This window comes from Cervus elaphus, chromosome 33 (assembly GCF_910594005.1).
Source record: "Cervus elaphus chromosome 33, mCerEla1.1, whole genome shotgun sequence".
In the NCBI taxonomy this organism is placed as follows: domain Eukaryota; kingdom Metazoa; phylum Chordata; class Mammalia; order Artiodactyla; family Cervidae; genus Cervus; species Cervus elaphus.
Window position 1 is genome coordinate 29,280,048 of NC_057847.1, and position 15,325 is coordinate 29,295,372.

General features: G+C 40.5%; 1 protein-coding gene across 1 annotated transcript in view; it reads right to left on the reverse strand.

Moving 5' to 3' along the window:
• The window catches only part of MYO3B (myosin IIIB), a 405,543-nt gene that overhangs the window by 276,429 nt on the left and 113,789 nt on the right, over positions 1-15,325 (reverse strand). The window contains exon 8 of the mRNA XM_043894526.1: positions 13,376-13,441. Coding sequence (XP_043750461.1) covers positions 13,376-13,441 — 66 coding nt within the window. The remainder of the gene's footprint in view (positions 1-13,375; positions 13,442-15,325) is intronic.

Below are 15,325 nucleotides of genomic sequence, written 5' to 3' on the forward strand. Positions count from 1 at the left end.
AGTTTTGCCGAGAACAAAGATTTTCACATAGCAGAGAGCCTGGTCATAATTAAAAAGATCTACAGTGGTACAAGTTACCCAGTTCAGGTTCACAGCAAATATCACTAAGTGATCATGATCCTCTATCCTGGATGTGGCCTCTGAATCCTTCTAATACAGTATTCTAGAAAGGTGATCTGGTGGTTAGTGCTGGGATGCAAGATGACACCAATTGGTCATCTCTTTCTATTCTAAGTTGTTTCTCTCAGAGAAGCATATGTGACCATGAACTTTTAGAGCAAAAAGTATGTTTGGGTCTTGAAGTTCTCAATAAAGGCCAGCAAATCATTGACAAGTACAAAAGCATCCCTCTTTTACTATTAGTCAGTAGGCTTGGGAAGAGGAATTTAACACAAACCCTTAACATTTGAGACATTAAAAAAAAAAACAAAAAACAAAAAAAGGAAAGGGAAAAAAGGGAGGAAGGAAAGTAAAGGAAGAAAATACACTATGACTCTGTGGTGTAATACTAATACTTGAGGTTGCGTGTACTAAAGGATTTTACATTACCCTCACTGGTAGATGGGTAGACATTGCTATCCTCACCCACAACTTAGGAAGCAGAGGCCTGGAGAGATCAAATGACTTGAAGACATGGAGCCACAAAACCAAGCTTCCCTGGTTGCTCAGATGGTAAAGAATCTGCCTGCAATGCAGGAGACCTGGGTTCCATCCCTGGGTCAGGAAGACCCCCTGGAGGAGGGCATGGCAACCCATTCCAGTATTCTTGCCTGGAGAATTCCATGGGCAGAGGAGCCTGGTGGGCTACAGTCTGTGGGGTCACAAAGAGTTGGACACGACTGAGTGACTAACACTTTCACTTGACTTTCAACCATCAAGTCATGGGCTATATTGGTTTCCTAGGGCTGCTGTAACAAAGTACCACAAACTGATATTTATTCTCTCACAGTTCTGGAGCCTAGTAGTCTGAAATCAAGATTTAAGATAGGTAGAGCCATGCTGCCTCTGAAGGTGCTAGAGAAGGATCTACTCAATCCTCTTTTGTAGCTTCTGGTGGTTCCTTGGCTTGTGGCAACACAGCTCCAATCTTCACATGGCATTCTCTCTGGGTGTGTCTATATCCAAATTCCCCCCCCTTTTTTTTATAAAGGTCACTCTTTGTGACCCATGGACTGTAGCCCACCAGGCTCCTCTGTCCACAGAATTCTCCAGGCAAGAATACTGGAGTGGGTTGCCATGCCCTCCTCCAGGGGATCTTCCCGACCCTGGGATTGAACCCAGGTCTCCCACATTGCAGGTAGATTCTTTACCATCTGAGCCACCAGGGAATTTTACTAGTTACACCAAATTAGGCATCCACCCTACTCTAGTATGATTTCATCTCAACTAATTACAGGTGCAATGTCCCTGTTTCCAAATAAGGTCACATTCTGAGTATGGAGGGTTGGGACTTCAGCATATGAAATTTTAGGGGCTCAATTCAACCCACATCATGGGATGATCAAGGCCAGGTTTTCTGTACCTGTGTGAGGAGGACTGCCTGAGTCTGAGAGTTTAAGTTTTGGGCCTCCACTGAAAGCAAGAATTCTCACTATTCACTAAAATATAGAGCCCTCTAAATAAAATTCTTCTTTCAAAAAGCCAATCAACAGTCCTTCACATAAAAAAATCAATTATGGGATATTTCCCCCCACTCATTAACATGGTATGATAGCTATATCACACACTTGATCAAGTTTCAAATCAAAATACTGAGGAGTCACCAGAAGTCACACACATACCTAGAAGGAGATGAAAGACCAAAAGAATCTATGATGACTTATTGTATTTAAAATCACTGTTATAAATTTTGAATCCACTTAAAAACAAACAAACAACAACAACAAAAACCAGCCCTTTCCTCATCACTCTCAAAGGGTGATGTCTGCTATTTTTAACCCTGCCAGAAATTATCAGTAGGCTGGAAGAATGTAGTACTATGACATGAGCCTTCATTTCCATTTCTAATTAAAATTCTTACTGATCCCGACCCAGATGTGCTTTTTTCACCACAGCCTGTGGAAACTTCACAATGGAAACTATAGTGGCCTGAGAATGGAGGAGCAAGCAGGCAAGAATCTGGAAGACCTTGGAAGAAGAACCTGGAAGACCAAACTGGAAGACCATCACAGCCCTTGGGAGAAGACCCAGGAAGGGTGTCAACCAGGCCACTCCGTGTTCCCATCTTATCCTTACAATCTCATCTCTCCCAGCCCACAGGTCAGCCTTGGTGGGGGTCACAATTGGCTTTCCTCAAAATCCACTGCCTGGATCTACTTCCTGACTCCCTCACCTCTTGGCATCATTGTTGTAAGTTACAATATTCATCATGAGCACTTACATTTGCTGACCTTTCAGTCTGTACCTCACTTCTTTCAACACTCTATAAAGAACAAGATTGTGGATTACTACCTGTCTACATGCTCTTCACGTGCCATAAGGATAGCACCCTGGTACCGACCTGAGCCTGTGGCTGCCCTGTTCAAGGACTGCATTTCTTATCTTCCTTTGTAGCTAGATGTGGCTACGTGATAAATTGCAGTTAACAATATATTGTATGGATTTGCCAGAAAGTCTTCTTTAAGAAAGGAACCTTTCATTTTTATCTCCTTCTATCTGCCCATAAATGTTGGAGCTGCAGCAGCCATCTTGGTCCATGAGGTGCCTTGGGAACGGAAACGACACTTAATGGGCACACAAGGGCAGGAGTCTGGGTGGGTGCCACGTGCCCCGCCAGACCAGCAGTACATGCAAGGTTTAACTCCCAGCTTACTTTATGTGAAAAGAAATAAAAATATACCTTATTTAAGCCACTGTTATTTGGGATTTTCTTTCACAGCAGACTTAATCTCAAGTGGTTAAGTACTAAGTAGAACTCCCACTTTACAGATAAGGAAACTGAGGCTCAGAGAGGCTAAGTAACCTGTTCAAGGTGAAAAATCTCGGTGGCAGTGCTAGACTACAACCTGATTTCAGGCCCTATGCTCTTAATCTCTCCAACATATGTTCTCTAAAAAGACCCTTCCCCATGCTGAAAACAGTGGCATCATGTTTAACTCTTCCCTCTCTGTAGCATTTGTCTCCTGCCATGGCTTCCCTGATAGCTCAGTTGGTAAAGAATCTGCCTGCGATGCAGGAGACCCTGGTTTGATTCCTGGGTTGGGAAGATCTGCTGGAGAAGGGATAGGCTACCCACTCCAGTATTCTTGGGCCTCCCTTGCGGCTCAGCTGGTAAAGAATCTGCCTGCAATGCAGGAGACCTGGTTTCGATCCCTGGGTTGGGAAGATCCCCTGGAGAAGGGAAAGTCTACCCATTCCAGTATTCAGTCCTGGAGAATTCCAAGGACTGTATAGTTCCTGGGGTGGCAAAGAGTCAGACATGACTGAGAAACTTTCACTTCACTTCATAGATAGGTGCCACGCACTGTGGGTTCTGCCTCCCAGGGTCCTGGCAACAATTTCCTGTCCCACTGCTCCCTACTTATGTAGAAACACATGGCTGGCTGCAGCAGAAACAGAAGTGCTCAGCCTGTGCAAGGTATGCCCTGGGATGTGGGGGGAGCTAGGGTTGTCTGTGCTTCAAGCACTGTGACTCCTTCTAGGGCTGGTTCCCTCAGGCTGAGCCTGATGGGGCTGCACCCTTGAGAAGGGAGCTGAGGAGTGTTTGTGTGTGTGTGTGTGTCTGTGTGTGTGTCCTGAGCTGTGGAAGTCAGCGAGCTGAAGTCTAAATAAACAGAAGTTGGACAACAGATTCCAGAGGTGTCAAAAATGAGGAGGTCGTTGACACTTTCTTTTTTCCTAAACTAGAGGTTTCACACATTTATTACTGAACCTACTATTACAGAGGCAAAGAAACAAAAAGAAAAATAATATCCCTCCCCCACCTCACAAAATGTCCAACTCTCCAGATAGTGGTGATGTTTTCATCTTGATGTGGTAAGAAGTGTATGCAAGTACATACAGATCCAGCTTGGTTCTTCTCCACAGCCTCCTGTTAGAGTTGTACCTGATTTTAAGACCAGTTTTCCTATTAGAATCCACTGGGGGATTGGACAGTTCTGCTTTTGTTTCTTGGCCAGGAATTACTTGATCCTGAAAGTCCTGTGAGAAGAACAGAATCAACCACACATCCCACAATGGCAGGGAAAAGGAGGGAGCCAGTGACACTTTCAAAAGGCAGTTTCAGAATGGTGATATGGCCAATTATGAAACATAAAAATAATAGCCACTGTGGGCTGGGCACAAATGCATAGGAAGCAAGTCTTCTTGGGGTTGAAATCCCAGCTCCACTCCTTAACAGCTGTGGTCTTGGGACATGGCCTCTTTTGACCTCATTTTCTATTAAATAGGGATAACATTAGAACTACTTTATAGGACTACGAGGATTAAGCAAAGTATATGATGTGTAGGTCATATCTGAATGGTCTAGTGGTTTTCCCTAATTTCTTCAATTTAAGTCTGAATCAAATCCCTTATGATTATATACTGGAAGTGACAAATAGATTCAAGGGGTTAGATCTGAGAAAGTGCCTGAAGAACTATGGACAGAGGTTCATGACATTGTACACAGGCAGTGATCAAGACCATCCCCAAGAAAAAGAAATGCAAAAAGGCAAAATGGTTGTCTGAGGAGGCCTTACAAATAGCTGTGAAATGATGAGAAGCAAAAGGCAAAGGAGAAAAGGAAAGATATACCCATTTGAATGCAGAGTTCCAAAGAATAGCAAGGAGAGATAAGATTTCCTCAGCGATCAATGCAAAGGAATAGAGGAAAAGAATAGAATGGGAAAATCTAGAGATCTCTTCAAGAAAATTAGAGATAATAAGGGAACATTTCATGCAAAGATGGGCACAATAAAGGACAGAAATGGTATGGACCTAACAGAAGCAGAAGATATTAAGAAGAGGTGGAAAGAATACACAAAAGAACTGTACAAAAAAGATCTTCATGACCCAGATAATCACGATGGTGTGATCACAACCTAGAGCCAGACATCCTGGAATGTGAAGTCAAGTGGGCCTTAGGAAGCAACACTATGAACAAAGCCGATGGAGGTGATGGAATTCCAGTTGAGCTATTTCAAATCCTAAAAGATGATGCTGTGACAGTGCTGCACTCAATATGCCAGCAAATTTGGAAAAGTCAGCAGTGGCCACAGACTGGAAAAGGTCAGTTTTCATTCCAATTCCAAAGAAAGGCAATGCCAAAGAATGCTCAAACTATTGCACAGTAGCACTCATCTCACACACTAGCAAAGTAATCCTCAAAATTCTCCAAGCCAGGCTTCAACAGTACATGAACCATGAACTTCCAGATGTTCAAGCTGGATTTAGGAACCAGAGATCAAATTTCCAACATCTGTTGGATCATCGAAAAAGCAAGAGAGTTCCAGAAAAATATCTACTTCTGTTTTAATGACTATGCCAAAGCCTTTGATTGTGTGGGCCACAACAAATTCTGGAAAATTCTTAAAGAGAAGGGAATACCAGACCACCTGACCTGCCTCTTGAGAAATCTGTATGCAGGTCAGGAAGCAACAATTAGAACTGGACATGGAACAACAGACTGGTTCCAAATAGAGAAAGAAGTATGTCAAGGCTGTATATTGTCACCCTGCTTATTTAACTTCAATGTAGAGTACATCATTAGAAATGCTGGGCTGGATGAAGCACAAGCTGGAATCAAGATTGCTGGGAGAAATATCAATAACCTCAGATATGCAGATGACACCACCCTTATGGCAGAAGATGAAGAAGAACTAAAGCTTTTCTTGATGAAAGTGAAAGAGGAGAGTGAAAAAGTTGGCTTAAAGCTCAACATTCAGAAAACTAAGATCATAGCATCTGGTCCCATCACTTCTTGGCAAATAGATGGGGAAACAGTGGAAACAGTGAGAGACTTTATATTTTTGGGCTCCAGAATCACTGCAGATGGTGACTGCAGTCATGAAATTAAGACGCTTGCTCCTTGGAAGAAAAGTTATGACCAACCTAGACAGCATATTAAAAAGCAGACACATTACTTTGTCAGCAAAGGTCCGTCTAGTCCAAGCTATGGTTTTTCAAGTAGTCATGTATGGATGTGAGAGTTGGACTATAAAGAAAGCCGAGTACAGCAAAGAATTGATGCTTTTGAACTATGGTGTTCGAGAAGACTCTTGAGAGTCCTTTGGACTGCAAGGAGATCCAACGAGTCCATCCTAAAGGAAATCAATCCTGAATATTCATTGGAAAAACTGATGCTGAAGCTGAAACTCCAATACTTTGGCCACCTGAAGCATAGAACTGACTCAATGGAAAAGACCCTGATGGTGGGAAAGATTGAAGGCAGGAGAGAAGGGGAAAACAGAGGATACAATGGTTGGATGGCATCACTAACTCAATGGACATGAGTTCGAGTAAACTCCGGGAGTTGGCAATGAGAGGCCTGGCATGCTGCAGTCAATGGGGTGCAAAGAGTCGGACACGACTGATTGACTGAACTGACTGAACTGATGACGTGTAGGGAACAGAGCCTAGCATGAGTAAGAGCTATATATGTTAATTATTATTATAATTATCTGCCAGGTTCTACATATACATTATATAATGTAATCCTTACAGTAACCCTCTGAGACAGGTATTCTCAGCCCCAATTTGACAACTGAATACCAAGGATCAGAGAGGTTAAATACTTTCCCCAGGGTTACAGAGCTACTAAGTGACACTGCTGGATAGCGCACACTGCTCTCCAATGGCTGCCTCTCCTTGATGATGAGCCCAGCTGGACTTGGGGAAGGGCTGAAATGACAGGACATGGACAGATGTGTGAGCCATGCCACCATCTTTCCACTCCTAGCCCAAGCACACAGCTCACTGCTGACTATCACTTGTCTATTTCAACTGCAGATTCTTTTTGATGTATGTTATGAAACTTAAGCATGTGTTTTCTTTTTTTGAATAAATTGTATAGATGGTACATTCAGACTAACCTTATCTAAAAGTCATCTAACATCAAAAAAAAAAATCTACAAACAATAAGTGCTGGAGATAGCGTGGACAAAAGGGAATCCTCTTACACTGTTGGTGGGAATGTAAATTAGTATAATCACTATGGAGAACAGTATGGAGGTTCCTTAAGAAACTAAAAATAGAGCTATCATATGATTCAGCAATCCCACACTCGGACAATATCTGAAGAAAACCATAATTTGAAAGGATGCATGTACCTGGATGTTCACTGTGGCAGTATTTACAATAGCCAGGACATGGAAACAACCTAAATATCAATCAGCAGGGGAATGGATAAAAGAGATGTAGTGTGTATGTGTGTGTGTGTGTGTGTGTGTGTGTGTATACATACACATACACACATACATACTCAGCCATAAAAAAGGAATGAAATAATGTCATTTGCAGCAACATGTATGGATCTAGAGATTGTCATATAGAGTGAAGTAAGTCAGAAAGAGAAACACAAATATTGCATAGTATTGCTTATATGTGGATCTAGAAAAATAGTACAGATGAACTTATTCGCAAAGCAGAAATAGAGTCACAGATGTAGAAAAGAAACTTATGGTTACCAACAGAGAAGGTTAAGGGGTGGGATGAATTCGGAGACTGAAATTGGTATGTGTACACTACCTTACGTGAAATGGACAATTGGTAAGGACACACTGTGTAGCACAGGGACCTCTACTCAGTGCTCTGTGGTGACGCAAATGGGAAGAGAATATAAGAAAGAGTATATGCAGTCTTTCACATATATATACATATAAAACTGAATCACTGGCATGAGTAAGAACTATATATGATATTATATACATATATATATAACTGAATCACTTTGCTGTACAGCAGAAACTAACACATTACAAAGAAACTATACTCTAAAAAAATTAATTAAAAAAATTAAAATAAAAGTCACAACATAATGCGCCACAAGCACTAATATGAAATCTATGACATATGCTACAGACTTGGTCTCTTACAAGTTCTAAATGCATTTGTTGGGAATATGCTGACAAGAGTCTGGGGTACCTACTTTACTATGCCATTTGCTTGTTTTGGATTAGGCTGAACTCCTCATTGCCACAGTTCCCAGGACAACAGTATATTTCAGGTATGTGCAGATACTACACTGTGTTTCAAACTTCAAGCCACACTAAGGTTTATACCGTGAGAAAAGCAGATTTTATCAGCTGAGTTTACAGGTGGAGTATAAGTGAGATCAAATCGGGCCCTCGGTGTTTTTAAGATGATCTATTAGGTAATCTAAATTAGATGCTCTTCAGGGAGATACAACCTTGAAACACACAGCTTTATTCTTCTCATGAAGAGGAAAAAAAAAAACTCAGTTTTTCAAAATGAGAAAGAAGTTGGGTTGCATTTGTAAATATATTGATCAATATGTTTAGAGAGGACAGGACAATTGGGAGTTTTTTAAATTAGAATTTTTTTTAACTTCTCCATCAGTTTTTATTAATTCACTAATTCCCTATAGCTCAAGAGATGCTAATTAATTCAAGGAACCATAATGCTAATCATTGGCTAAATAAATCTAAAATGGAAAGAGTCTGTCACCAGAGATACCACTGCTCATTTTAATTAAAATTACCAATTCGTGAAGTAATATAAATAAAGGTTATTGTATCCTTCTACTCAGGCGGTATTAACCCTGTGCATAGCCACCTGAGAATCCATCAGGACTTAAAAAGCCAAGAATATTTGTGGAACCTTATCAGTCTCTGAGTTAGGATATTTATCATTCCAAGAGTGCTGTTCACTGATACTATAAAGCCATGTGGAATTAAGCTGCCTTGAAATGCAAAACAGAGAATGGTGAAGGGCTGAGAATTGTTGCCTTGAAGGGAGTACAATCAATGTCAAGAAATTAACCATTCCAAAATGATTACCTTTACAAACATTCAGGCCTAGAGAAAAGCAGATGTTCCAGGTCTGAGTTTCAATTTTTAAGGAATAAATTTATGCAAACACCCATTTGTTTTAGTAGTTTTGTAGTTCAGAGTGATCACACCTTGTTAACATTCAGTACAACTGCTTATAGCCATTTGAATGTCATTTGCAGGGATAGGAAAGGTTGCCTCAACAGTTCATGACTACATGGCAGGCATGACCACGATGCTCACTCTGGGAAATAGACACCCCTGCACGCTTAGCTACTCAAGCCAGTCAGCCATGGAAAGAGGTGTGTGCGTGGGCAATCATGTGGTTCAAATCATCAATGAGTCTGAAGCCGAATAGTCATAGTACTCTTGGTGGATTTGCCCTTGACTAAGAGAAATCCATCTTTATTGTCTCACTAATCAGCTCAAAAGCCATTGATGATGAAGTCCTAAATCTAATTTATAATAAAACCCCAAAAGTTTCTGAGGCAAAATGAAAAAGCACAGCTCACAGATACCTTTTGAACAAAGGTTGGTAAAGAATTTTCATAGATTAGTCCAAAGACTTGACATTGGCTTGAACTAAAAAGAGAAGTGACGTCCTTTAGAACCAAAGAGAACCTGGTAAAGGAAAATTATTGTCATCTTATCAAAAGGCTACTTCTGAATGGAGCTTCCAGACAAAATAGACATCTGTCTGGGACTTCAACCAGATAACCTTGTTATGCAAATAGCTTTAGCCAAAGAGTAAAGGGCTGATAATGAAATCCCTACACAGCCAACCACACATTACAAAGGTGACAAAAAACATCAGGCAGGGTTCTAGCATCTGGATAAAAAGCAGTGCAGAATTTATGTGAGTATCATGTTTAATTTATCATAACTAAGCTGTCAGGAGTCATGCTTTGACAAATGCTTAACTAACACACATAAATGAATCAATCATCACTAACGACCAAAGGTTCAAAACCAAACAGGCTGATGTTTCCTTTCTTTTTTTTTAACCCTCAAAATAGGTTTACTAATAGGATGTCAGAATTTAAAATCTCTTCTACTGTCTCCAGATTAAGAAGAATGGTGGAAACACATCTAAAAACTCTAAGCTATTTCCTGGCACTTACAGCCTGCCTCTGCTCCCACCCCTGCACTTATTGCACTTGCTCGCGCGCGCTCTCTCTCTCTCTCTCTCTCTCTCACACACACACACACACACACACATACACACACAGAGTCCCCTGTCTACATAGCTGTGATCACTGGGCTGCAGCCTGACCAATTCCTTCAGATCCCTGAAGCAACAATGAGAAGCCATGAGGTCCTTTGGTGAATGGTGCCATCATGGACCAAGAAAGACTTAAATTATTGAATTGATGCTGATATGGCTCAGCAGTTACATGAGAACCAGGTATTAAAGGTTTTAAAACTGTTAAAAAAATTTCCAGTCCTATTTATTCTTTAGAGAGAACTAGTTTAGTTTACTTTAAATCAAGGAACCGTGGCTCCACCCACAATGGGAATTGAAGAAATTATCTGGATAATTCAGGCTAAAAAAATTTACCAGATAACATTCTTCCCACCTCAGTTTTAGCAATAATGAAAAGTTTATGATCTGAAGGTCTTAATCCTTCATAGTTTCCCTTTTCCTTCCCAAGATCAGTAAGGTAAGTATAAAAGTAAACCATGGCTCTCTCTTTAAATAGACATTTCTAACCCAGTGAGTATCTTTGTTTACATTTAATTAGAGATTTGAATAAATAGAATGAAATAGAAAATTAAAATCGCATTTGGTAGGCTGGTTCCTAATAACCAAAGGGTAATATTTTGGATCGTAAATAGTTTTCTACCTAAAGATACAAAATACAATAGTTCCTAATCTTGACAGTAATATTCCTAAAAAATTTGTAAAAGGCAAATTCATGGTTAAAGAATCTCAGATGTTACGGGGAAAATAGAATTGAGGGACTGAGGTCAGGAAAGAATCTATGAACACCTATAACATATAATATTTTCATTAATGAAATCAGTAAGGACAAATCATTAAATAAAGAGAATACTGATGACATTTTTCCATATCTTAAATTAGTAATAAAACATACAATCACTTAATTTCTCTTTACCTTCACTGGTTCATTAGAACCTTTTCAGACTCTCCTCTGCCATTTCGATAAGATGCTTTTGCTCTGTAGCTGACGTATGCATACTAAAGGCATTGTTTTCTGTGTTGAGTCCTCCATTCTAGTACCAACACTTTTCTAAGACTAAAGCGATTCAGACTGAGCACATATAGAATTTTCAGAGTTGGGGAAGACTTAACCAGATTTAAATGGGAATATATTGGGATTTGCCATAAAGAATAATCAATAGTAGAGGGGGATTTCTATACTATATTTAATCCTGAAAGCCACAACCCTATCATCAATTACGTACCTTTATTCCCACATCTATCCATGAAATACTGTGCTTACTTTAAGAACACAAACATACTCTTGAAGCCAAACCTTTGGTGAGTAAGTCACATTTTAGAGGCATTTAGTGTTTGGTATAGGAAAGAGTTTTTGTGAGTATGTGATGTGGTTTTCTAGGTCAACAGCTTCGAGAAGGTCAGTCAAGGGCATCTGTGTGAAGCAATGGAATGAAAAGGAAAATCAACATCACGGGAAGCCTAACGACTGGATTTCTTTCTCTGGGGTCATCTTAAATGTGTTTCCAGCCACCAGGATGTCTGTAGCTCTCCAGTGCCTTCCACCTCTTCATTTGGCTTCCAAATATCAGGAAGTGGCTCTTCCTCTGCTCCTCTGAGAGCATCCTCCCTCCTGCTGTATCTGTTGTTCCTCTCAACACTGCCCACTATCACCAGCCTTGACTTGCAGCTACTTTTGCATCCTGCAGTCACTGCAGAATATCAGAGTGGGGACCAGAAGGACAAGAAAATATCATCTGTCCCCAGCCCTGAATTCCATGGTCACATTCCTACACAGCCTTCCTTAAAGTTGTGGAATTCTTGGAGTTCTTTACCCCTCCTCCCTTCTGAGGATGATAGCAAAAAGCTAGGAGAGATTGGCGGGACAAACAATTTCAGGGACCTTGAATTATGCTATATTTGAAATGAAAATGAAATACAGGTTCACAGCTCTTTAAACAAAACCCTCGGGGCCAGATATGTTTTAGAATTCAGAATTTTATCAAATTTTAGAAAAGTAAATCAGTGCATTTACTGTATGTTATATAACATCCCCAGCAGGATCTAGGGCAGCACACTGTAATCAAACACATTAATATATCTGCAGCAATTCACATGAATATTCACACTGAGTAGGACAAATAATGGCTATAAATAGCCTCACTTCAGTTTAGGTCATGTGTGCCACCAAATCAGTTCACATAAGGTCAGGGATTGTAGCTAAATGACTCAAATACAAAAAAAACTTCCATTTTTCAGAGCTCTTTGGGTTTTGGAATTGTGAACAAGGGATTGTACTGTGCTTAAGGAAAGCGATCAAGAGACCCAGTTTGTTTCCTTGCACTGTCTTTGTGGAAGCTAAGTCTGCACATAGGCATAAGTTAGAGAAATTTGTGTTGATTCTTTCCTTCTTCCTGTTTATCAGCTATTTTGGTCACGTCTTTTCTCCTTCCATGACCCTTGAACCCCTTCTTTGATACACTAGATGCTGAGGGCACCTCTATAGCTTATAATCGCCTTGTCTAGATTCCTGCCCCCCACAGTTCACCAGGCCCCTTTACATAGACCCCTCCAACACTGAGCACCTTCCCCAGATTCAGGACTAGTGTGGTTTCTCTGTCAGGGGACAGCACTCAGTCCCCACCCTATTGGTGCTACTGTTGGCTCTGCTCCTGTCTTGGTCCCATGCAATGCTGCCTAGTTCCTGGTAACACAGTTCCCACCAGGTACATTACCCATCAACTGGATTTTCATCTTGTTCTCCACACTCTGAGCCCTGGCTGGGGCTTCTCACCTTGGTGCCTCAGGCCCAAGATCTCACTTTGCCCCTCAATCATCTTGGAAGCTGGAGCCCTGCTCCTAGACCACAGATCCTAAAGCAAAGCCTAAATTCCAAGCTGCAAAATCTCTACTGAAGGCTACCACCTTCTGTCTCCTCTCTGGCTCAAGTGTGGGTGTCAGATGTTTATATGGAGTCCCCTCTCTTGTTAAACAAGACCCTTTGGCAATATTTTTCTCAGGACAGAGTAGTCAGATAAATGTGACACATGTGATCAGGAGGACTGATTATAACCAAAAGTCAAATGGAATTCCGTATTTTTCAAATCTGCAGAGGCACCATCTATCATTTACCAGAACAAATTCTGTGTCATGATGTGCTAGAAGGTATAACAATATCTAGCACCAAATCAATTCCACAGCTTGGATTTCTCCAATCACTGTCCAAGGCCTTGCTGGATGAACAATTTTTCATGGAAGAAATACTCACTGTGAAATGAAGTGGTTGAATTCTTCACACCATTTTTCTGGATGAAGTAAAGTAGGTGGAGGATTTCTGAAAAACAAAAACATTTTTTTCTTACAAAAAAATTGTTTTGTTAAAAGCAAAATATCAATTTATCTTTACTGATATTGTTCTAAATAGCTCTGATAAAATCTAGGCTTATTTATTTCTGGGTAGGAGTCATTTATCAGTGGTAAATTATAAAGTGCCAAACCCTATTCGTTTAGTGGCTTATTTCCATTCACTGAAGGCCTAGTATGTCCACAGCTTTCTGCAGGACCTCTGAGGGTTACACAGATCAGGAACGTTCCTCAGGGAGTGGACACTATTGAAGGGTGAGGCAAGCACATAGCCACTATAACTGAGAGCTGAGTGTTATTGGCGCCATAAGAAAGCTATAAGCCAAGTGCTATGGGCTTGAGAGAAGACTTTTAATTTTACAGGATTTTCAGATTATTATGATCCATTTGAATTAATTACATGATGTATTTAAAGTATACTTATAAATTCACTGGTCACAGTTTTAAAATTTTTCCTATATGTCAACATTCACAATAGGCACCAGAGAAAGCAAAACAGCTAAGACAAGGTTCCAGACCCTGAGAAGTTCCTGGGTAGTGAAGAGGACAGACACCTAATGTAACTGGAGTTAGGTGTTCACCTAAGTACTGGAGGTCCCAAGAGAACTAGAGAACTGTGGAAAGACTCTGGTAACCAGAACACTTCGTGGTGAGAAGGCAGGAAAAGGAAAAGGTCAAAACCCTGCATTTGGCTGAATATTTACCCGAAGAGAATCAATTTTAAAACAGAAGTGACATTACCTTTAATTGACAAGATTTTTTTTTCTAGCAGTAAGTGGAAATAGGGGCTTACGAGCAAGTCAAGTTCAGCAAATGAAGAAAGTTACATTTCTGCACACCTGAACGATGACTATAAATCTTAAACCCATTATATACCTTTGTTTTTTCTTGGGTTCTATCTGCTTCCTAAAGCCATAGCTTGCTCAGCTTCGATCAGCAAAGGAAGGGGGAGCAGCATGCATGATCAGAAATAAAAAATGTATCTGATAATGTGATAGTAAGCTGCCTCTCAATACCCTTCCTTTTCTCACCTCTTCTAATACAATTTTTATTCTGATACAATGCTGCCATATATATTTTTCCTGAGTTTCATGCAGCTAGATATGGCCATGTGACTGAGTTCTGGCCAAATTATAGACTACTAAAATTGTTCTATGATATTTCTAGAAAGTTTTCTTAAAAAAGAAGAGACATGCTATCTTTTTTCTTCCCCCTTTCTGCTTTTTGGAACATGGATGTTATGACTGCACCATGAGCAGCCATTTTGTATGTGAAATGAAAATGTGAGCTATGAACTGAGTATGGCAAAGAGGAGGGATTCCCTGGCGACTCAGATGGTAAAGAGTCTGCCTGCAATGCAGGAGACCCGAGTTCAATCCCTCGGTTAGGAAGATCCCCTGGGAAAGGAGATGGCAACCCACTTCAGTATTCTTGCCTGGAAGATCCCATGGACGGAGGAGACTGGGGGGCTACAGTCCATGGGGTCACAAAGAGTCAGACATGACTGAGCGACTTCACTTTCATGGCAAAGAAGATAGACAGGACATTGGATTCATGATGACATTTTAAAGCTGCCATACCAGCTCTAGATTGCTTCTGCCTAGTCTTCCTTAACAGGACAGAGAAATAAACTTCCATCTTCTTTAAGCCTCGTTTTATGTAATTAATTCTAATTGAGTTGATCATATTTCAGAGGATTACTCCATTATATGGTTAGAACATAATTTTATAAGTATATCACAAGCACAAAGATATGTAGAAGCATTAATAAAATGGCAACTTATCCAATCTCGGGAGTCCAGAAGACTTTAAAAAGAAAACAAATTTTAGCTAACCCTTGAAAATTGGTTGGAGT